The following is a 24134-nucleotide window of genomic DNA, read 5'->3' as shown; positions in this document are numbered from 1 at the left end:
TGATTTATAAAGACACACAACTCTATGTGAGGAAAACTACCAAACAGTTCTGCTGCACTGAAGGTTTTCAAGAGCACAGGGGGCCCCGTCATTCTGAAATGGAAGAAGTTTGGCACAGCCAGGCCTCTTCCTGGTCTGAACCAGAAGGTCTGCTGTGTGGAGAGGAACAACCATCACTGCAGCTCTCCACTGATCTGGACTTTAATGTCTCCCTGAAGGAGGACTGATTGTTTTAGCTTGATGTTCCTAATAAACTGACGGCTGGCTGTAGGTTCACTCCTGACGAATGCTGCCTCTTTGTGGCTGAAACGTCAAACTGCAGCAGAACAATCCAGGAGGAGACGGGTTGTGTCTGAGGCCTCCACCTCTGTTAGGTGAGGGAGGCAGAGCTGTGACTGTCACATCCTTCACATCCTCCACTTCCTCTGTTTCACCTAACGAACCTAATCAGACCAGAGCAGTGGTGAAGTGAAACCAAACCTGGAGCATAAATTTGTTTTAACCAACTATCTTCAGACTGAAGAAGCTACTTGATAAGTAGTGAAACTTGTCACTACCTGACAAGAAGGAAGTCCAGTTACCATCAGCGTTTCATATTTCAAACAGCAGCTCCAGAAAGTACCCACATCCCTTTTTTTAAAATCACATTTCACTTTTTATTTTATAAAACTGCAGATTTCTCTAAATTGATGCTTCTGCAGATTTTTACTGTTCTGCTCAATGTGGAGTTAATTTAATTACATTAATGAGCCTGTTTGTTTGATATTTATATTTACTTACTGGTATTTAGAACCAAGACAGTAAAGTCTCAAAGCACTTTGAAATTTAGGATTTAACACAATAACATTAACAATAAAACTATAAATGATACAGAAAACCTAAACAAGTCCCACCTGAACACGAGGAGACGATGGAACATTTTCATTTGTATTTTTTAAAACCTCATTTGAAGCACGACGTCCTGTAAATTTGCAGAGAATTAACTTTTTCCTAACAGCCCTGAGTAACAGAAGTGAAAATACTAGTGTACTTCTAAAAATTTTACTACAGTCAATTCAACACTAAATATCAGAAAATAACTTTAATCTTAAAATAAAACAAGTTCATAACAAGTTAGTCACCGTGACAACAACTTTAGTCTATTAATAATTGTAAATATTATTCTGATTATATTTGTGCTTCACTATCTTTTTGTTCAACATTCAGTTTTTAAATTTCAGCTGTTCTGAGCTCAGAGACTGAAAATGACACATGATGCAAGTTTATATCATTTAATTAGAAAACATCCAACAAATATTAATAAGTCGCCTTTAAACGTAATCAAGACACATTTGACACCAGAATCCATCAGAGATAAAAGCAGACAGTCTGCAGCTTCTTCTTTTCTCTGACGTCTTAAAATAAAAACTTAACTGCGCCCTGCGATCGTCCGTCAGCAGAACAAACCTCATGAACCTGACGTCACCTGGAAAAAAAACAAACAAACAAAAAAACCCCACAACTCTTGATTTTCTCTTAAAAACGTATTGATGACATTATCTGAGGGACGTTCTGGTCACGTGCTCCGACTTTACGACTATTTGAATTATTCCTACTTCTACTGATCCAAAACCATAAAATTACAGATTTGATCATCTGGGAGAAAGTGACTCAATGTGATCCTCTGGAGTGAAGATGCTTCACTCTGTTGGATTTTCTGGAGCTAAGGAAACACTCATTTGTCTTGTGCTTCCACAGTTGTGTTGCAGAGTTGAGCTTCTTCTCTAACAAACAATCTTTGAATATAGTCACTGGCTTCAGAGACACTTTAACCAACAAGCTCCTGCAAATTCAGTCAAATGTCCCAAAAATCAGCTGTTTTTTGTTATTACTTGTCGTCTGTCGGCCGTGTGCTGTGTTCAGGGACACTGCAGAGTTGGAGGATTATTTCATTAGTGAAGCTGAAACCACGTTTTGTCGGTTTGACCTGTAAACACTGTCTCAGCTGTGGTTAAACACGAGAAGCTGTTGAATGTTTTCTACTCTGATATTTCATGGTGATAAATAAAGTTGAGTGAATTCATGTGTTGTATCTCAGCAGCAGGTTCGGTCAGGACACGGAGTTCAGTAAAGAAAGAATCAGACACTGATCTGTTGAAATGACGCTGACTGACCAGATGCTGATTCTAAAAATTACTGAAACAGACCGGGGGCTACAAAGAAAAATAGATACAAATCTGAAAGAATCAAAAAGAGAAGACAAAGAGACAAAACAATCAAGAAGGTGAATGAATCAAACTCTTCTTCTCTGATGTGGTTAGCCTAGCTTAGCACAAAGACTGGATCCAGGTGGAAACTGTTAGCCCCTCTGTCCCCTCTGTTTTTAGCAGTGGCAGAAAACACCGGACTGCTCCTTTAAACTGTGGGTTTATTTACATGTAGACCATGACGTGGGAGCTGCTCCCTGATTGGCTGACGAGTCTCAGAGAGGTTTGGGCAGGGTGGACACCTCCTCCAGACACTCGTCGTAGGCGTCTTGATAGTCCTCATGAGGTTTGATCAGGATCACGCAGGTCGGCCTCTTGGATCCTGCAGATGAACCCAGATCCTGAAATCAGAGATACAAAGACACGTTTTATTTTGGTCGAGAGGTTTCGGACAGAAAATGACTAAATTGGGACATAAGATTTTGTCTTTAATGATTGTTTTGGTCTAAATCTGAGTTTCTGATCGTTAATATTAATAAATGTTATTCACAGGTCACCGTTTGGTTCACAGTTAAAATAATGTGTTAAGATCAGGGAGGTTACGTTAGTGTTTTAGTTCCTGGTTTCTTTGGCCGTGAACTCACCACTTTTGAGGGGATGTAAGCGTATGGCAGGTTTCTGTCCTCACACATGAGCGGCAGGTGAGAGTAGACGTCAATGGGCAGCGTGTCGCCTGCCAACACCACGATCCTGCAGAAAGACGACAACTAACAACCTTAAATACACAAATATGTAGTTTGAATACTACAGTAATTCATGTTTTTGTTTTTCCAAACTGAGCTGGTTCATCTTATTTTCTCAATGAGTTCAACACGTGTGTTGATGAAGTGATGGAGCGATCCATAAAATACAATGATTAGTGACAAACACGGCCGCAGACTCACCCTTTCTCCCCTTTGTTGATGAACTTCTGAACCTCTTTGACTCCTCTCCGGATGTTCTTCACTTTGGCAGCTGGAACCAAACAAAGCACCATGAGGACACTGAGCCAGACTCCAATCTAATATCAGCTGTTTTTAGAGCAACATTTCCATTTCAAGACATCCTGAATTTAAAACTGATTTATTTCAGTGTGAGGAGATACGACACACATTCCTGTTCCCAAAGTTACAAACAGGTTTTATTTTCCTGCATGAGGCAGAAACAGGAAGTTCCTGTGCCTTCAAATAATTACTAGAAACTTGAAATGAAAAAAAAATTGAAAAAGGGAAATTTAATCACTGTATAAGCTTAATGATACAAAGGAATAAGCAAAACAAACATTTTAAACTAATTAAAGACAGTAAACCTCTGAAAACTACCCACGACTTGCTGAATTACTTTGCAGTCAAACAAATCATTTTTTTTAACATTCTCACCAATAAAAAACAAACATCAATCACACAATTTAAAGCTTCAACTGACTAATACAAATATTAAATATTCTATAAATTAAACGAGCATCATGTTGATGTGCAGTGTCTCTTTGGTTGCTGGATGACTTAGATCAATTCAATGAATGCTTCCCCACTAAGAAAATGGCCCCAGAAATTTTAAAGATATATTTTTTGCCGAATTAACTGTAAGTATCCAGGGATTTGTATAAACTCTAATTTTACTTCGTACAACGCAGAAACGTGTGCTGATCTACAAGTGATATTTTAAATTATTTTACTTTGAATGCAGTTTGGCAATCTCTCATTAAAACGCTAGAGATGAAAATCGGCACAGATCAGATTATTTCAGCAGAGACGAGACGACACCATCTGTCTTTAGCTGTCCAGGCTTCATATTTACCCTTTTTCACGCATTTGTACAGCTTCTTGCTGAGTTTTTTGGAGGCCAGCGGTTGAGCGATCTCGTTCATGTTAGCGATCAGCTCCTGATAAGACTTCTCGTTCCCGCCGGCGGCCGCAGCCTCCTCGGCCTCCGCTGAACCCTTCTCCTTCTTCACTTTGGTCATTTCTGATCTGATGAAAACTGTGTTTGATACGAGTAAAGTTGCTTCTGAAAACTGTTTGTCGATCACAACACGCACCGAACACGGACACCACACGTGGTTGAGCTGCTTCTTCTTCTTCGGTTATTTCTCTGAACGGAAACAGATCAGCGCCCCCTCGTGGACAGAGTTCAGAGAATCTGTTCCTCTGCGTGAGATCCACGATTAAAATCATCAAAACTCACTGAAATGTCACGACAAATGTCTTATTATATCTTATTTATAACTGATTATAATAAACATGAAAGATACACAATGACAGGGGTGAGGACAGAGGGGGGACCAGGGCCCCCAAATCTTATTGCCTTTCCTTTGTGCCCCCCCTGATTTATTCTGAAAGACTTATTATAGACTATTATGCTAATGATTGTAAATGAATGTAGAATATTCTGTACAAGGAGAACAAAATTCATTACCAATGTAAATAATTACAAATAATGTGTATTGGGGTAAATCATTCAATTCAGTTTTATTTGTATATCATCAAATCACAACAGAAGTCAACTCAAAGCACTTTACAGTGTTTAAGGTTTAAGACCTTACAAAACATAATTGTATAAAGAATTATATAGAAAACCCAACAATCCCATTTAAGAGAAATAGGAGACAGTGGAGAGGAAAAACTCTGGTCTACGTCTCAGAAACGTTTTCCTTAAACTGAGAGGATCTGTGTCATCTACTCTGATATTCTCTCACAGACACAAGCTGTGGAGCTTCTGTCCCAACAACAAAACTGAAAGTTTAAAAAATTCCATTAGGACGACAGGGATGAACTCCCTAAGACGTCTGTAACACAAACTAAAGACAATCAAACTGTGACCTGAGTTTAAAGCAGAGAGTCAGAACCAGGATCATCAAACCACAGCAGCAGGCTTACATAAACCCTCTCAAGTTGAAATTGGTTCAAACTGTTTTGTATATTCTGTATATGTACCATAAAAGTACTGGTTCATATATGGATACAACAATTAGGGTGACGATTAGGGAGACAGTCAGGATTGTGGCAATGATGTTGAGCCAGTAGGCGATGCGGCCGTGACGTCGGGCACGGTTCAGATCTCCAGCCGCCTTCCGGTCTCTGGCCTGGAGAAACCAAACCAAACTTAGATTTAATCCCTGTCTGATCTTGTGTCTTTAAGAACGTCCAGCAAAGTCGGAAAACTCACCTTGATGGAGCAGATGAGCGCTGCCAGACCGAGACAGAAAATGTTTGAATAGGCAAAGCAGAACAGGGACCAGATGATGTGGTCCCTGGGCACCTCAGGGGGGATGTCCACGATGGTGTCCTGAAACACTACAGGTTTCTCAGATTTTCCTGAGGGCACGTTATGCCACTTCTTCAGTGCAACAGCCTCTGCTGGGTGACTGCTGGAGACCATTGCTGTGAGTTCAGCTGTAAGAAGGTGTGAAAATATTAAACATCACGTCTGCATTAATCCTCCTGAGTGTGTCCCCGTGGTGCAGAGAACTGTCTGAGAACTCGTTGTTCAGCAGACCCACATTCCTCTACGCCTTGGAGCGTCTGGTTGTGTTCAGGGAAAACTGAGTTGAACAAGAACAACCTGATTTATTAAGTTACTGACGTCGACACAGACACATTTAAATAGATTTCAAATAAAACCTGTAAACATGTACCGAGGGTTAACTTTCAAACAAAGCTGGTTGTTGTTTTTGAAGCTTGAAAATCAGGATCACACTCTGTCGTTACTGTTTCAGTTTCAGTTTTAGTCATAACTGAAATAAACAGAGTAACAATTAAAGACTCATTCTGGGTCCATCTGCGATTTAAACCTTTTGAACTTCATTGTTTTACATTTTTCATCACAGTATTAGTGCAGATAAAAAGTTATAAATAATCATCAGGTCAGAAATATAAACAGGTTAAATCTGGACTAAACAAACCATAAACCTGCTTTAAAGTTTTAAACAAAACCTGAGTAGAAGTCAGAGGAGAGAGAAGGCGATTGTCTCACCTGTGAGAGTTGGACAGAGAATCTTCAGCTGCTCGGACTGAACGAGGACGTTTGTGAGGATGTTGAGAGAAACCTGAAAAACTCGACTGCAGCTTTTTTACGGTTTAGATCAGAACACGCCAGTACACGTTCTGCCCCTCGAGTTCATTTTACATTTAAAGGTGTACTCACTGAGAGAGAGATTATTTCTGTTCTACAGGAAGTTGGAGTTCAATTCAATTCAATTCAATTTTATAAGCAGCTTTACACAACCTAAGAACAGTACATGAACAGTGAATGTGTATGAATCAATAATCAGATTGTCCCTGATGAGCAAGCCGAGGGCGACGGTGGCAAGAAAAACTCCCTGAGAAGGCAACAGGAAGAAACCTTGAGAGGAACCAGACTCAACAGGGAACCCATCCTCTCCTGGTGCTGCTCAGTGGGGGTGTTGGTTTTCTATATAATTCTGTATACAGTTATATTTTGTAAGATCATAAACACTGTAAAGTTTCTTGAGATGACTTCTTTTGTGATTTGGTAATATACAAATATAATTTTCATTTTTCATTTTAAAACTCCACAGATAAAAACTCAAACAATTAGATACATTATTAATCTATCGATAAGTAAAACACATTATTTTAATGTGTTCACTCTGGTCTGTAAATCCAGAAGCAGTGAGGGAGGAGAATTGCATGGTGTTATTTGGAATTCGATCTTGTCAGAAGAAACAGATAAATGACGCAGGACTAGGTTACATAAGAACAGACATGTTTAGGCTTGTGTGGTTTTATCGAGAAGTGCCATGGTGCGGGGGAGGGGGGGGGTCCACCTAATGGAGACAAATGGAGCCAGACTAACATTCACAACTATGACTAAGTTAGAGTCACTGTTTAACCTCACACTCATGTTTTTGGACAGAAATCCAGAGAGAACCCAGAACTTCACACACAACAGGTCCTGGCTGAGAAGTGGATTCAAACCCAGGTGAAGTTCCCTTTTCAAACACATGGTGTCAGTGCTTCATCCTGTTCTCATTCTGCATGTGACATGAGAAAAAACATAAAAATAAAAATCGATAATGCTGTTTTTCACTTCATGCAGCATTTTCTCTTAACGTTGCTCCTCTTTGTGCAGTTGTTTTCTAAGTGCCTGTATTTTCTAAAGCTGCAGTGCACCGAGCTTTTGGGGTCATCGTACCTTAACCCATCATGATGTGTGAGTGTAAATTTAAAAAGACAATAATTAGATGTTTACAACTACAATTATAATTCGAGTTCTGACATATTGTTGAAGTGAATTTGGCTTTTTACACGAGCTGCAGAGACACAAAACAGTATAAAATCTGATATCGAAGTCCAATGTGACCAAAACTGATAATTTATTAATTAAGGAAAATTTAGTCGGATACAAAAAGTCACAAATTGAACAAAGAAAGACCAGACAAACATCTTACGTCACTAAATCAAAGGTAAAGGCAATCTGTAACTGAAGTAGTATCGGTATGAGCTGTACACATCATACAAGTTCCAGGCCTTACGGGGGCTGAAGAATAACAGAGAAATGAAACCAATGAGACACAAAACAAACAGGGCTGTGGAAAATGTGTTGAGGCAGCAGGAGTTGAAGCCATGATGCTGGGCATCTTCCATATCTCCAGCTGACTTCCTGTCTCTGGCCTGAAGGAGCCGAAACAAACTGATGTTACAGGAGGATTCACAGGTTCATGACAGCTGGTAAAACCGTTAAACACACCTTGATGGAGTAGATGAGAGCCACCAGTCCGAGGCAGAAGTAGTTTGAATAGAAAAAGCAGAGGAGGGACCAGATGACGTGGTCCCTGGGGGGCTCGGTGGGGATGTCCACAGTGGTCTCCTCAACCACTATGGCTCCTCCAGGCTGAACAGGCGACCCGTCGTCCATCAGCTGCAATGGGACCTCCTCCTCTGGCTGACTTCTGGAGTCCATCACTGTCAGCTGTAGTTTGAAGTTGGAAGAAGATTCAACAACAAAGCACAACGTTCTTCATTATTTGTTCTCATTCCAGACAAACATCCATAAAAACCTCCCACATGGGAGGCAGTGATGTCACTGCACTAACCAGCTGCTCAGTATCGACCAGAGAGCCGGTTCCTGAAGCCACATCTTGTTTTTCTTATAAAACTCTCATAATGCAGGAAGTTGTTTCACTGGCTCTGCCCAGTATTTGTCCAGTTCCTCTGATTATTTGACAGCTCTGATGTTTTAGGCTGATTTATTGTTTTTAACAACAAATACAGTCTCCACTGCTAAAACCTGAAGCTCATCTCTTTTAATCTTAAACCCAACTATCAATAAAAAATGAATTATCACTGTTCCCTTTTAAAACTTACACAGGGGGCTGTAGTCGACTGATTGTAAGTTTTCCTTGTACAATTATATTAAATCTAAATAAATGGAGTAAAAAAAGTCCACGGCTGTACATCAGTGTCTCAAATCTGACGTGACAACAGTTTCAGACGTTCGGAACCCATCTTGGTTGTGTTGTCATGAAAACAAGAAGGAAGAAGGAGCTTGTTCCTCATCGTGTCCTTCAGACACGTCATAAGTGGATTTGATCTGTAAGTTTTGATCCATTAATTCATCTCAGCTTTATGAACATTGGTGTAATAATAAGAGCTGACAGTAAAAGTTCATATATATTTAGCCTAATTCTAAAATAAAAGGTTCGTGCTGAATCAGATTCTCATACATCCACTGTCTCCGGTCACCTTTATCTTAATGGTCGAGTTAGAAACAAAACATTCAACGAAAATCACACAAGAAACTAATAAAACTATAAAAACTTAACTTAGTGTTCGACACAGAAACTGATTCAGCTTCTCTCTGTATGAGGAACAACGTTTGGGCAAACTCTGAAACTGTTTAATTTTAGGGAAGAACGGAGCAGAACCAACACAGTAATTAAATGTTATTCTGTTCTATTATTCTATCATAAATTAAAACATGATACGTTTCAAGTTATAGTTTTCTTAAAGCAGTACGTCACTGTACAGAAAACACATTAATTTACAGTAAACTCACTGTACAGAGGTGATAATAAATAATTCAACATCAGGACATTTCTGACAAGAAAAAATATGTCGATGAAGGTTGGAGGATACAGACGTGATCCATGTGTTCAGTTTTACATTAGTCTGTTAGTCAAGAGTACAACAAGTACTACACACTGCTGAAGGTAGATTACAAAAATAACTACAGTTACTGTACAGTACATTAGAGTCATCAATAAGAAATCACTTGGAACAGGAAGCTCGTTAAAAATTCCAAAACCCACTCATTTCTTTATTACATCATAGATCCAGAAGATTCAGGACGGTTCTGAAGGGTTCTAAGGAGATCAACGTCTAATGCTGCATTAACGTCATGTGATGGTGGAGACTGTCAGTTTATACCACTACATATTAATACCAATATCAACTTGAACTAAAAGCTACTAATAAATAATAATTACTACTACTACTAATAATAATGACATCATGACAGAACAACCTTCAATGTTCCACTGTACCGTGTTTTAGTCTGACTGACGTTAGGGAAGCTCTGACAAACTGTCCACTTTTGTATTTTCTGTACATTACAGCTCCTGGAATAAATAATAACAGTAGAATTATGTCAGTGTGGTAATTATTCGTTCACTAACTTCCATTTTCTGAACATCTGTCCCACTGATTAAGGTATTTAGAGGCTGGTTAGTGTAGTGTGGTCTGTCTCCAGTAGGGGTCCTTAGGAAAGACCTCCTTACGCTGAATAAATATAAATGTTATGTACCAGACACCACCGTCACTGGTCCACCTGACCACTGTGTGAAGTGAGAATCTACGTCTCCATCAACACTATGTCTGCATGCAACCTCAGTTTTGATTGATTGATGAATGAAGTCTCGGCTCTTTCACTCAGACTCTACTTTTCGTGGGAGTCTAATCACAACCCCTTTGTTTAAATATGTTTTTCAATGAGGCTGAATCTTTTCAGTTTGGTGTCTCGTTGTTTGTGAAAATGATTCACCAGAGACAGTCTGTCACACTGTCCCTGAATGCAGCACAGTGTCCCTGAATGCAGCACAGTGTCCCTGACTGGAGATCATGGACAGTACTCGTACTCGCTGGCTGAGGCGGCTCCATCTATCTGATAGATGTTCTCCACTGCTGATCCACGACTCTGGAGCTCCAGAGTGGACGAAGATGAGCTGAACTGGACTCTACTGATGACCTGAGGGCTGAGAGACAGAGACAAGACAGAATTACATTAATTATTGCATCAATCTTTTTGATAATCATTTAATTTTCCTGTGTAATTGAAATCTGCAGCTACTGGGATGATTTCATATTTCATGCTTCTCTTCACATCCATCACTCTACTTGACAACCTCCTGAGTTTAAATTTAAACTTCACATCCGTTGTGTTTCTTAGTCGTGTGGTTTAGGTCAACCTGCATGTTTCAGATACACATCGTCCCTTTGGTCGCGTGATCTTTTACTTTTGGTCTTGACATTTACAAGGCGCTGTTTTCATAACCGTCTCTTCAGCTTCGTGAAACGCTTCTGTGTCTTCTGTGAATGTCACATCAGTCGCAGTGTAAACCTCAGAGGTTTCCTCCCTTTGCTTTGATCTTTATTTCAAGGTTTCTGTTTCTGGTCAAAGAGCTGAAGACTGAATCATACTTTCCTTCCTTCAGAAACGTTCAGGTTTTAATCTAAACTAACTATGTGACCTCCCCACAGTAAGCTCCATCTGTAAAACCTTTAGTATTAGCTAAATCTATGCTATTAGTGGCTGTCCTGTTGGTTAGTATAAATTAAAATGTGAGCAAATGTTATATGAAAAAAACAAACAAACACTAACCTAAAGTCAAACTATTAAAATAATTCCATTAGTCACTAGTTTAAAAGCTAAATGTGGATGATGATAACCAGTTATTCTATTATAGGATGTTATAAAGACTTAAGATAAGATATGATTACAATAGGAAATTAAACGATCTGTTTTGTTTTCTTCTTTGTACAGTTTAATTAAAGGTTTTAAATGTAGGAGATGTTCAGTTTGAGTTTAGGACCTTGTGTCTGGTGAAACGATCCTCTTCTGTAATCAGAAACCAGCCGTGTGGTTTGTGGTCTTGTTTCTTTTGTTACTGATGAGTTTCGTTTTAAAACACCAAATGTGCCACTGAGATGTGTGACTGTGCTGGGATGAAGATGATGATGATGATAATCCAGCTGTAATACAGAGGTAGGTGATGGTCTGTGGGTTGAGCCAGCTCATAAGATAAACTGCTGACTCATGAAGTACTGAGTGTGATTTGTCAACAGTCAGCGGTAACAAGGTTTCAGTAACGTCCCCTAGACTTTAATCACTGTATCTAATCTGCTCGGCCTCCAGACTTTTAGCGAGAGAAATAAATTCATGTACAATTGAATGAAATGATCACACTTACATTTTGTTCACCTGTTTCCATCGTCTCGCTGCAAAGACACAAAACACCAGAAATAACATTAACGAAGAGAGAAGTTTGTTTTGACTAAAGAATCATGTTCAGACCTGAATAAATGTGACTTGAAATACAAAAGAAGTTCTTCTGAATACTTAAAATCATTTCTTGATGACTGAAGATAAACGGATTAAAAGAGATGGACTTTGGAGAGTTGAACTGTTTTTTTATATAAGTGTTAACATGATAAATGATAAATGATTTCTTTAACATTAAAGATGAAACTGTGTCCATCTATCTTAGCACTGTTAACACTTTTTTGTGTATGACAGATAAAAAAATGTCTTATCACACTCTGAAGAGATGTTCCAGACATTTGAAATTCTGAAAAGTCACAAACGCCCCACAGCCTGTGAACGCCTCACATAATCAGGAGTTCACACGGCTTCTTCTCTGGTTTAAAAACAATAAATATTACACAATTTTCTCATTAAAAAGAGTCGATGTTCAAACTTCCTGCTCCTTTGCTGGTGAAATATGAGGACAGAGTTACAGAAAACAGCATTTTTCACAGCTCTGTCAACTTACCCATAATGACGACTCCACCTATTGTGATTAATGCTATCAGTCCGAAAAAGATGCACACCAAAACTACAGTCACAGTGCTGCTGCCGCTGTCCTGTTAAAGTAAAACACTTGAATTGGATTTGAAGTTCAAACTGGCTACAAAGAGACAGAAATACAATACCACAAAGAGACAGAAATAACCACAAGAACAATAAAAGGCTACAAAGAGACAAAAACCTTTCACAATAAAAGACTGGAACAAAAGCAAAATGAGATAAAAACTGACTGTCGAACTATAAAGATATAAAGATAGTCAAATTAGCTTCAAAAAGACATCATCAAAGAACAAATAGATTCTAATTAACTACAAAGAGAAAAAAGACAACAACAAGAAGAAAATGGCCACAAAAGACAAAACATAGACCCAAAGATACAAACGCTGCTCTATTGTCTCATTATCCAACATTCAAATTTGATTATTAATGTAATGTAGTTGTTTAATGTTGTAGTATCATGTGATTTTTTACTACTTTCCAACACATTTGAGAGGAAAAGTACTTTTTACTTCATATATGAAAGTGTTCTCTCCTCTATTCACTTTTTTAAATTCATTTTTTCTAAATTTCTTCAAATTTCCTCTGACATTCCTCACTGCACAAACTAAACCTTTGTGTCTCTTACTTCGGGCTCGATGCTGCTGGAATTGCTGAAGGAAGAAGTTGAAAGGTTGTCTGTCGATGTCATCTGACCTTTAGGACAAGGAAACGAAAGCAGATATTTTTGTCAGCGCTGTGTCAGCAGCATCACGTTATTATGGAGGTTAAAGTTTCCAACTGGACTTTAAGGAATCTGACGTCTATGGCTTAAACATGTGAACAGACTCAATCACTTCTACTTCTGCTCCATCAGTCTGAGTTATTGTTACCTGGAGTCTGGCTGCTGGATGATGTTGGCTGTGTAGACGTCTCAGTGTTTACCTCTGCGGACGTTGTCGTCTGTGCAGCTGAAACACATCAGTGCATTAGCTTTGACCACAAGGGGGGAGGAAATCTGACTGAATTATTAATTTACAGTAATTTACTGTAGTTTCTTATGGTCACTGTGAAACAGACAATGACTCATTGTTTGTGGAGGACAGATCACAAAGTTGTCCTCACAGAATCATTTCTGTTTTGAACAACAGGCTGCAGTTTAAAACTACAGTGAGGAACCTGTTCAAACATGACTACGCCTTTGACAGGAGGCTCTTTACTGATTTAGAAATAAAACACAGTTGTTCTCAAAAGATAAACATGGACAATAGGAAGTCTGTCAGATACATTTGGCCGTAAAGTGTTGAAGGTGTGAACTGTTCACATGTAGTAAAGTCTGCATGATGATGCTCTGCAGCAAATATAAAGAAAGTATTTAAACAGTAATTATAAAACATTGTTTAATTTACTAGTTCTTTTTCAGCAACATATTAAAACCACTTGGCAAATTTTTCCAGCCACCAAAAGACGTCTTCTGGTATCTGACACGTCCTTTATGTCCTGTAAGTTTTGAGGTGAAGCCTCCATAGATCAAACTCCCCTAATGAATCCTGGTGCTTCTCAAACATATGATTCATCCAACGTCCAATTCTGATGCTCAAATACAAACTGTAGGCACTTTGGAGTTGGGCAAAGATGGGCTACGATCTTTGGGCTTCATGAGATAATACTGACTCAGAAAAGATGATTTAATTCTATGAATAGGAAACTGAAGTCATGATGTGATGATGGTTATATTTCTATTCAGTTCTGCTTCATATTGAATTGACTCCACATTTTCCTCCCATACTACATTAAGAGATGTAGTCTTCTTAACTAAAGAATAAAACAGCTTCTACAAAACCAATTCTTACCTCTGATCATCAAATCAAAGTGATGTTTATCATCATTAAACCACCCAGGTATCTCCACCCTGCATCCGTATCGTCCTTCATCTGCCTCTGTGAGGTTCAGTATCGTCAGAGAAACGTCTCCTTCATCCAGTCGTCCCAGTAGCTGATACCTGCTGGAATCACTGGTTTCTTCATTCTTTTTATATCCACCTGTGGCGATCAGCTGGTTGTTGCAGCCACTGCTTGATATTTCTCCTCTATTCCAACAAACTGACAGCTCTCCGTGTGTCTTGATGTCATATTTACAGGACAGAGTGATGTTCTGACCTGTTGAACCAACAACAACTTGGCTGCTGCCACATTCAGCGACTGTGGAAACAGAAACAGAGAAAACTTTGTTAAATTTAATGCTCTGAAAAGTCCTGAAAAACCTCTTTCTGTTTAATCAGTATGTTTTTATTAATCTACACTAGTTTTACTGTTTTAATATGTGTGGTTTGTACCGAACACTGAACTAAACTGAAGATCTGAGATAAACTATAATAAAACCCACCACATCTTGACTTGTGCCTCCGTTGGGCAGCTGATATATGATCATGGCTCCGACTGAGCCTCTCGCTTATTGTATATATTATCTGTTCATCTTCAGATGTTTCTGTTTCCTGTCAGTATCTGAAAATATTTTACTCTAATGTATAAAACAAAGACTGTGACACAGGCTGAACGCTTGAATTATAAACAGTATTATAAATAAATAACATGAACAAGAAACACTGCATCATAATTATCAGTCATTCTAGTTTATTTCCTTAACTTAACTTTATTTATACAGCACATTGTACAACAACACACAGAACAGGAGAAATGAGCAAATCAAAGATTTACTGTTAAATATCTGACTGATAATTAGGTAAAATGGTTAAATCAGTATGAATGAATTTTACCTGTGAGTAGAGCGAGAAGCAGCACGATCTTCATGATGAACACTGACAAACTATCATCACACAAACACAAACCACAGTTAAACACCCAGCTGCTGAAACACTGAGTCATCACAGCTGCACGTACACTGTAAAAAACTGAAGGGAATAAATAACATGACTGTGAAGATGAGTTTTCAGGAATAAAACCAACAGAAAAGAAAGAAGAGTTTTATAGAAACAGGTCATGTTTGACTTTCTGCACAATATAGTAGTTTAAATTTCACCTCAAAGAGAAAAGAATTAAGAGATAAAGTGTCAACAAAGAATACAAGAATAAAAATAACCACACACACCTGATGAACTATAAACTGATCAAACAGCATTTTAACTTTCAGGAAACCACAGCTGATGAGAAAGTATCACCAAACAACAGCAGCAAATGTTTCAGCAGTAATGAGCAGAAAGGACAGTTTCTACCTTATTGGTGAGGAGTTCAATAAAATACCATGAGTCTGGATTAAAACAAGTTACTTTAGTTAGTTTACTGACCTACACACTGAATCTTATTGATGAATTATTCTAATTGAAAATCTTAACTAATGGACGCTCAGATTATTGAAAATCATCAACTTATTCAGGTTTAACATAAAAGTAAAGAAGAATTTGTCAGGAACAATAAGGAGGGAGCATTTTCCTTTGGCCACCACATGTACAGCCACATCCTTTTTGTAGGTCGTCTTGTTTTTGTGTCTCTATTAAACCTATTGTGGCTTTAATTTGCACCAAAGCAAGTGAAATGATTCAGTGAGCTCATTCAAACAGAGGTTTATAAAGTAGAACAAGGTTGATTTTTCAGGCACATTTCTGATAACAATCACAGCTAGCCATGTTAGCATTAGCATTAAAAGGTCGACCCAAAAGGCCGAATCTTAAACACTCGCACCTCCTGAGTCCCACAGTGACAGTCGAAGGGAAACAAGAAGTTATGGGTTTTGTTCCCAAAGTAAAATAAAGGATGAGAGACTTTATTTAGTGAAGGTCAACCCGTGGGTTCATGACACGTACATAAATTGGTCCTGAAACATGATCTGATCTTCATCAAAACCACTGATATCAACCAACACAACATGTCTGAGATGATAAAACACAAACGGGTTGGTTCACACCAGACGCCCTGAGAATCTGTCTGAGCTGAATCAGTTCTGAGAGGAAGAACGGTCCAAGGTTCCTCCTGGACGTTGTTCAGGTCTGATCACAGCTACAGAAAAACCTGTTGAGGTTATTTCTGGTTCAACCAGTTATTAAAACACTGTTTCACTCTGTGTGTTTAATAAAGACATAAAAGATCAGGACGGTTGTTTTTTTATCAGCTTTGAAATAAAATGTTATGAATTATTTGTGCAGAAAACCAGGAAATGCTTGTGCTTTTATTTTGGGACCTTGTCTGTAAAGTCATCTCATCAGCTCCTGCATCTGATGCAGCTGTGTATGCAGATGTCAATCAGCTGTTTTTTAAGATGCAATCAACACATGACTTCCTGTTCTCGGTATCAGCTACTTCCTGTGTTAATTCCTCGGACTCTAAGTTTCACTTCATCAAAGCCCTAATAACAACAACTGAACACTGCAAAAAATATCTGCAGCCGGGGTTCCTGCTGGCTGACCTAGTTATGAAGTTAGAGGTTCTTTTGCTTTCCTTTATTAAAATATCAAATCAGTTAGCATTTTAGCACTTCTGGTTTCCTCTTACCAAAGATTTTTCTTTTTAATCACAGACCTCAAATAAAGAGTGTGATTAACAGCAGGTCAAGAGATATCCACGTTATTCTACCAACCTACAAAGTAAATACATGTATAAATACCTGACTTGTATTTTCTTAAGCTTAAACAATTCCCAAATGTGGAGGCTTAACTTTATTCCCTAGATTTTCAGTATGCATGGCTTCCAGTCTTCATGGTAACACTATATTCATATTTTTCTGCTGTTCTCAGATTTATTGTTATTTTCAATGAGCTCTCACAGCCTGCAATACCGGTTTTGACCACACCATAAGTGTATATGAGATAGTGGCGCTGTTTCAAGGGTTTCATCTGTTTACTATAAAAGTACCATGAGATAAATATCTATAAATATAAAATGTTGTATTAATTAATATTTTTAGATATTAATACTTTACTCTAATTAAGAACTTTTACCTGCTTGTTTTTGTTTTAAATTAAAGTTCTGTGAGATTCAAATGGTTATGATAGTTACACATTTTGTTCTCTAGAGAATCTGTAAATCTATAAACCAAAAGTCCTTCCTCTCAGTGTGACCTGACTGTGGCTGTATCGACTGCTCGTGTCCTACACTTTATTTCAAGAACAAATAAATAGACGAGACCAGTTCCAAACCACCTCTGTTGTTACCAACAACTTTTTATAGACATGTAGAATCTTCTTACCTAAGGTATTTAACATGCAAACACAACAAAACATGAAACTCTGGTGTTAACCACAAACCTTATTCATCCATTTTACTGACAGCAGTGAAGTTGAAGTGTTAACTTGATGTCAGGTATAACTTACCCAATCTAGCCAGTTGGTTTAATAGGTTGCAAGCCAGGGACTTCTGTGCCGGTCCCAAGCTATAAATAAATAGAGAGGGTTGCGTCAGGAAGGGCATCCGGCATAAAAATTGCCAAAATAACCATCAGTTCATTCACAAGACTTTCATACCGGATCGGTCGAGGCCCAGGTTAACAACGACCGCCACCGATGCTGTTAACCTAAAGGGTGCCAGGGGAAATTTGACTACTGTTGGTCGAAGAAAGAGGGGAGGCAGAAGGGTTCGTGGTCAGAGAGAGAAGGGAAAAGGCAGGAACATAGATCTGAGAATAGGGACTCTTAACGTTGGCACAATGACAGGGAAAGGCAGAGAGCTGGCAGACATGATGGAGAGAAGGAAGGTAGATGTTCTGTGTGTGCAGGAGACAAGGTGGAAGGGCAGCAAGGCACGTAGCATTGGAGGAGGATACAAACTGTTCTACCATGGTGTGGATAGGAAGAGAAACGGGGTAGGAGTGATCTTGAAGGGGGAGTTTGTGAACAATGTTCTAGAGGTGAAAAGAGTCTCAGACAGAGTGATGAGGCTAAAGCTAGAAATTGAAGGGGTGATGGTGAATGTAGACAGTGGGTATGCTCCACAGGTTGGCTGTGAGTTAGAAGAGAAGGAGAGATTCTGGAGTGAGTTTGATGAGGTCATAGAGAGTATCCCCAGAGGAGAGAGAGTTGTTGTTGGAGCAGACTTCAATGGGCATGTTGGTGAGGGCAACAGAGGTGATGAGGAGGTGATGGGCAGGTTTGGTGTGAAGGAAAGGAATCTGGAAGGACAGATGGTGGTGGACTTTGCTAAGAGGATGGAAATGGCTGTAGTCAACACCTACTTCCAGAAGAGAGAGGAACAATGAGTGACATACAGAAGTGGAGGTAGGAGTACACAGGTGGACTACATCCTATGTAGATGAGGTCATTTGAGAGAGGTTAGTGACTGCATAGTGGTGGTAGGAGAGAGTGTAGCCAGACAGCACCGCCTGGTGGTGTGTAAGATGACTCTGGAGGTCAGGAAGAAGAAGAGAGGGAAGACAGAAAAGAAGACCAAGTGGTGGAAGCTAAAGAATGAAGAAACTTGTGAGGAATTCAGACAGAAGTTGAGACAGGTTCTTGGTGGTCAGGATGAGCTTCCAGATGACTGGGAAACCACAGCAGAAGTTATCAGGGAAACAGGTAGGAAGGTGCTAGGTGTGTCATCTGGAAAGAGGAAAGAAGGTAAAGACACTTGGTGGTGGAATGAGGAAGTACAGGAATGCGTCCAGAGGAAGAAGTTAGCTAGAAAGAAGTGGGATGTAGAAAGGACTGAGGAAAGTAGACAGGAGTACAAGGAAGCGCAGCGTAGAGTGAAGAGGGAGGTGGCAAAGGCCAAACAGAAAGCTTACGATGAGCTGTATGACAGGTTAGACACAAAGGAAGGAGAGAAGGACTTGTACAGGCTAGACAGACAGAGAGATAGAGATGGGAAGGATGTGCAACAGATAAGGATTATTAAGGACAGAGATGGAAAGGTGCTAACAACCCAGGAGAGTGTGCAGAAAAGATGGAAGGAGTATTTTGAGGAGCTGATGAACGAGGAAAATGACAGGGAAAGAAGGGAGGAAGATGTGGATGTTGTGGAGCAGGAAATAGCAGAGATTGGAAAGGATGAGGTTAGGAAGGCTCTGAAAAGGATGAAGAGTGGAAAGGCTGTTGGTCCTGATGACGTACCTGTGGAGGTGTGGAAGTGCTTAGGAGAGACAGCAGTGGAGTTTCTAACCAGTTTGTTCAATAGGATTCTAGAGAGTGAGAAGATGCCTGAGGAATGGAGGAGAAGTGTTCTGGTTCCGATCTTTAAGAACAAGGGTGACACGCAGAACTGCAGCAACTATAGAGGAATAAAGTTGATGAGCCACACAATGAAGCTGTGGGAAAGAGTAGTGGAAGCCAGGCTTAGGAAGAAGGTGGAGATTTGTGAGCAGCAGTATGGTTTCATGCCCCGTAAGAGCACCACTGCACATCAGAGGGACGGCTCACGTTGCCTGTGTTAGCGACAAAGTCAGAGAGGCCAGACTGAGATGGTTTGGACATGTTCAGAGGAGGGATAGTGAGTATATTGGTAGAAGGATGTTGGAGATGGAGCTGCCAGGCAGGAGGGCAAGAGGACGACCAAGGAGGAGACATATGAATGTGATAACAGAAGACATGAGGTTGGCTAGTGTTAGGGTAGAAGATGTTCATGATAGATTTAGGTGGAAAAGGATGATTCTCTGTGGCGACCCCTGATGGGAAAAGCCGAAAGAGAAAAAGAGGGTATAACTTACCTACAACGTCCAGGTTATGATAACTTATTATAACTAACCTATAACTTGATTAAGATCAGAGCTGTCACTGTGGGTGGTGGTGAGTAGCTCCACCTGTCACTTCCATAACCTCTACACCTTGACTCACACAGGTGTGCTCCGTACTGTGGTGTGTGAGGACCTCTGCTGGTCAGACAGCAGAACTGCAGCCAAGTGTGAGCACACGGCAGGTAAAAGACATTTGTAAAAACTTTTTACTGTAATATGATAAAAGTTCAGCAACAGATATAAACAGATACAGATACACACAGATATCGTTGTTAACATCGACAGTCATCGACTTCTGATTCTGTCAAAAAGGAGTGAGAATAAAAGACGAGATGGAACCAAACTACAGACAGAAAAGAGAAATAACTGAACCAACATGGACGAGGAGCCGACTTCTTAAATAAAAGTCAAAAGAAATGTCTAAAAATACTTTTGACTTGTTCCATTTATGTGTAAACAGATTCAAGAAGAGAACCACGTCAGAACCCTGATTTACTGATTTACAATATTTATTGTTGTTTCACATATTTGCTGAAAACTACAAATAAAAGGAAACAAAAAATTTAAAAATCTAAATACAAAAATCAAGACTGTATTTAAATGCAGCACATAGCTTTAGCTTCAGCTGTTTTAACTGTGTGGTTCATTTATCTGTAACGGTTCTTGTTAAAGAACAAGTTAACATCATGAAAAGACGCTAAGAGAGGAGTCTTTCAGTAGAGAACCTCGATCCTGTCCAGTTGGACTAAAACTGGTTTCACAGCAGAAACCTGTTTCTTAGCTCTGACTCTGTTCTCTACACGGAGCTGTTCTCCTCCTCTGATTGGTCCATCGTCCTGTCGGTGTCGGATCTCTGTTTAGTCCAAACTCCTGCAGACACACGACATTAAAGTAATAAGACAGATCACAGCTGTAATAAAACTCCAGTTCATGTTCACCTCCACCCACACAGCTGCTCAGAAACACAGTAAATCACTGAAGAAATACCGACTGTGAGCAGCCGACAGCAGCAGAACAGGGATGAAGATGATGAAGGACAGTCTGAGAGTGTTTCCAATGAAGAGCTGCAGACTGTTCACCTGCTGCTGGACAGGTGACTGCAACAAACAAACAAACAAACAAACAAACAAACAAACAAACAAACAAACAAACAAACAAACAAACAAACACACTTTTACTCATCTGTTAGCATCGTTAGTTGAGACTGAACTGAACCAGAGACAAAACATCTGAAACATCAATAACTCTGAGTCGTTCTTACCTGAACCTGGGCCACCACTGGTCCTGTGGTGCTGACATCACTTCCTCTGTCCTGTGTCTGGTCTCTTATGCTGTAACCTGATCAAAAGGTGAACAGATTAAAGGAAACATATCACCTGGACACACACAGGTAAGAAGCCGCCATCCACACGTTTGCTGCTGCTCTGTTCTGTCGTGTTGCGTCTTTATTGGGTGGTTTAGTTCCTGTTTTGGGTCGTGTTACTTTTCATTCTTTCCCTTTGGATCATTTCTCACCTATCTGGGTCTTTTCTGGGTTGTTTAACATATTTTCACAGTCTTTATATCTTTTGAGTCCTGTAGTAACTATTTTTGGTCATGTTATGTCTTTTATTACATTTTTACTTTTACTTCAGTTCAAACAAAGGTTCTGGTCCAAAATATGAAAAAGATAAAAGTCATTAAAATCAGTTTCTGCTCACTCGCTGTAGCGTGAGGTGAGCTCTGGTTCTCTGTGTCCTGGTTGGATTCTTCTGATGACGATGCCACGGAGCGAGCTGCAGGACGACACACAGAGCTGCTTCATTACAGATTGTTCCAGCTGAGGATTTTTCAGACTGATGAAAGGTGAATTTATGGACTCACGGCTGATGATGATGAGGTGAACGGTCGACGTCTGATCGTTGAACAGTCCGGGCAGCTGAACTCTGCAGTGGTAGAAACCAGAATCTGCAGGTCCAGAGTTCAATATGTTCAGAGAGGACGACGACACAGAGTATCTACAGGAGGAGACGAACATACGGTTACTTCAGCAGGCGTCCGTTACTACGGAGACACCTCAGTGTGATGCATGTCAAGGGTCAGCTGATGATACAGGTGATACACCTGTACTTTACCTGTTCGACCTCTTGTAGGAGATCTTTTCTTGGGTGGCGCTGATCACAGCGTTGTGGCAGGTGAACAGTGACGGCTCTCCTCTCCCCCAGCACACCTCCACTCCTCTTCGGTTCGCTGCCTCCAACCGACACGGCAGCGTCACCGTCCTCCCGGCCACGCCCACCACCGCCTCCGTGGTAACTGCTGCCGCCACATGGACTGTCGTAAAGAAAGTAAAAATGATGAAAACATTTGGTTCTTCTAAAGTCCACCAGATGGCGCTGTGACCAACTGTAAATTAAATAATTAATTACTCAATTAGAATTTATTAAAAGCAAAATAGCTCTAATGTTTATACAGATTAAACCTCTGCAGATTATCATACCTACCTATTAATCTTCATGTTTTAAGTTTTCTTCAGTATCGTAGTAATCCACTAATACTGGTCTGTGTCCATAGACTCATTTCAAACTAGTGTTAACAACTGATTAGATTACATTAAATGTCTTCATTAGTGATTAATCTGCTAGTTCCTCTGTAGATTAATATTTAATCTCATCACAAGTAACATCTTTGACCTTCTTTGTTGGTTTGTTACAGAATTTAAACATGTTTCATTACTGTCATATAAATATGATGAAGAGAAGCAGCACATCAGGCTGTAGATAGGAGCAGCAGCAGTAATACTTGTAGTACTAGTAGTACTAGTAGTAGTATTATCAAAAGATTTGCTTGATAACTTTTCTGGAGCATTCAAATCACAACACTTCCTCAACAGACATAAATCCACAGTTAGTCTTTACTTATAAAATATGTTGAATAAATCTTAATGTATTTCAACAGGTAGAAAATCCTACATCCCATAATTTGTCTTTCAGCTTAAATATTTCTATTATGTATAACAGGAAGCAGAACACACCTCGTGGAACATGTGTGTGAGTCTGACACTAACTTGTTAAAACAAATCTACAGTTTGCAGAAACCACAGTGATGACGTCATTTAGAGCCGCGTGACCGGGACCAGGTGAGGTATCACCTGTGAGGACTCACCTGTGAGGACGTAGACTGAGGTGAAGCAGAGCTGAAGGAGCAACAGCATGTTGTTGTTTCCAGCAGACAGACGAATGGACGAGTCAGACGACGACTCACCGGTGTCACTTCTCTTTTCCATTGTGTTGATATTTTTAGACACAGACTTAAGAAACAGTCTGAAAACGTCTTGAATCCAGTTCAGACCCTGAAATAAAGAACTTCAACAACCTGCTGCTGTTTCATTTCAGTTTGCTGAGATATTAGTTTATTCCATTACGTGACTTCTGCTGTTCAGAAGCTTTTTACAAGTAATTTATATATTGTTGATTAATTTGAGGTGTGGTCTTCATGTTCACATCTACATACCTAAAACTAATTTTTAAATTGTAAATGTAAAACCACAAACCAACCACAAACTAAGAACTTCACACATTTTCTAACGTGTCCTTGATGTTTCCACCAGAGGTCAGTGCCCCGTCAGAATAACAGATCCAACTAACCTACACATCCTCATCTCCTCTCCTCACCTCCTCTCCTCTCCTCTCCTCATCTCCTCTCCTCGTCTCCTCTCCTCATCTCTTCTCCTTGCCTCCTCTCCTCATCTCCTCTCCTGGTTTCATCTCCTCTCCTGTTTTCCTCTCCTCATCTCCTCTTCTTGCCTCCTCTCCTCATCTCCTTTCTTCGTTTCCTCTCCTCATCTCCTCTCCTCGCCTCCTCTCGCCTCGTCTATCTAACGCTCAACATTTTCTGACAGTGAAAATATTCCGGGGTCAGAGGTCAGATGTTTTTGGCCTCTCTCATTTGATTTGTGCCACATTCCTCACTAATCACATTCCTCCTGCTGCTGGAAACATAAATACTACATGTATTTATTCAACATACTGAACTCTGTCTCTCTCCTATGATAATTACCATCATATGATTTCCCATCATGCTTTGTGTTTTTCCTCTGATGGCAGAAATATCTTGTCACAGTAAATTACTAATATTAGATGATACATCAGGCTGCTAATGCAGTAGAATATCACTCTGTGGTCACAGCCAGTGACGGCCTGCTACTACTACTACTACTACTACTACTACTACTAC

At 39.7% G+C, this 24134-nt stretch overlaps 5 protein-coding genes across 7 annotated transcripts; all 5 read right to left on the bottom strand.

The window, feature by feature from the left end:
• Nucleotides 1–1255: 1255 nt before the first annotated feature.
• On the bottom strand, nucleotides 1256–4317 carry nhp2 (NHP2 ribonucleoprotein homolog (yeast)). The gene is made up of 4 exons (XM_026357580.1): nucleotides 4023–4317; nucleotides 3131–3200; nucleotides 2831–2936; nucleotides 1256–2587 (listed from the first exon to the last, which is right to left on the bottom strand). The coding sequence occupies exons 1-4, from the start codon at nucleotides 4186–4188 to the stop codon at nucleotides 2462–2464; spliced, it is 468 nt and encodes a 155-aa protein (XP_026213365.1). The 5' UTR covers nucleotides 4189–4317; the 3' UTR covers nucleotides 1256–2461.
• A 442-nt stretch (nucleotides 4318–4759) lies between these two features.
• Nucleotides 4760–6334, bottom strand: LOC113160366 (dispanin subfamily A member 2b-like). The gene is made up of 3 exons (XM_026357586.1): nucleotides 6198–6334; nucleotides 5391–5617; nucleotides 4760–5307 (listed from the first exon to the last, which is right to left on the bottom strand). Exons 2-3 carry the CDS (start codon nucleotides 5601–5603, stop codon nucleotides 5128–5130), a joined length of 393 nt encoding a protein of 130 aa, XP_026213371.1. The 5' UTR covers nucleotides 5604–5617; nucleotides 6198–6334; the 3' UTR covers nucleotides 4760–5127.
• An 899-nt stretch (nucleotides 6335–7233) lies between these two features.
• Nucleotides 7234–10071, bottom strand: LOC113160360 (dispanin subfamily A member 2b-like). The gene is made up of 2 exons (XM_026357581.1): nucleotides 7935–10071; nucleotides 7234–7858 (listed from the first exon to the last, which is right to left on the bottom strand). The coding sequence occupies exons 1-2, from the start codon at nucleotides 8145–8147 to the stop codon at nucleotides 7640–7642; spliced, it is 432 nt and encodes a 143-aa protein (XP_026213366.1). The 5' UTR covers nucleotides 8148–10071; the 3' UTR covers nucleotides 7234–7639.
• An 85-nt stretch (nucleotides 10072–10156) lies between these two features.
• On the bottom strand, nucleotides 10157–15135 carry LOC113160335 (hepatitis A virus cellular receptor 1 homolog). The gene is made up of 7 exons (XM_026357549.1): nucleotides 15022–15135; nucleotides 14099–14446; nucleotides 13139–13216; nucleotides 12895–12962; nucleotides 12235–12325; nucleotides 11653–11680; nucleotides 10157–10437 (listed from the first exon to the last, which is right to left on the bottom strand). The coding sequence occupies exons 1-7, from the start codon at nucleotides 15128–15130 to the stop codon at nucleotides 10302–10304; spliced, it is 858 nt and encodes a 285-aa protein (XP_026213334.1). The 5' UTR covers nucleotides 15131–15135; the 3' UTR covers nucleotides 10157–10301.
• A 5286-nt stretch (nucleotides 15136–20421) lies between these two features.
• LOC113160342 (hepatitis A virus cellular receptor 1 homolog) lies at nucleotides 20422–23120 on the bottom strand. 3 transcript variants are annotated; one of them, XM_026357560.1, is made up of 7 exons: nucleotides 23064–23120; nucleotides 22034–22232; nucleotides 21783–21916; nucleotides 21620–21694; nucleotides 21181–21257; nucleotides 20907–21016; nucleotides 20422–20789 (listed from the first exon to the last, which is right to left on the bottom strand). In XM_026357560.1, the coding sequence occupies exons 1-7, from the start codon at nucleotides 23110–23112 to the stop codon at nucleotides 20777–20779; spliced, it is 657 nt and encodes a 218-aa protein (XP_026213345.1). In that variant the 5' UTR covers nucleotides 23113–23120; the 3' UTR covers nucleotides 20422–20776. The 3 variants fall into 3 exon arrangements, with proteins under 3 accessions (XP_026213345.1, XP_026213343.1, XP_026213344.1); XM_026357558.1 differs by having other exon boundaries at nucleotides 20911–21016; XM_026357559.1 differs by having other exon boundaries at nucleotides 20911–20986.
• Between the last annotated feature and the right edge of the window lie 1014 nt (nucleotides 23121–24134).

This window comes from Anabas testudineus, chromosome 10 (assembly GCF_900324465.2).
Source record: "Anabas testudineus chromosome 10, fAnaTes1.2, whole genome shotgun sequence".
In the NCBI taxonomy this organism is placed as follows: Eukaryota; Metazoa; Chordata; class Actinopteri; order Anabantiformes; family Anabantidae; genus Anabas; species Anabas testudineus.
The sequence above is the reverse complement of the archived record's forward strand: the minus strand, read 5'-3'. Positions and strand labels throughout refer to the sequence as shown.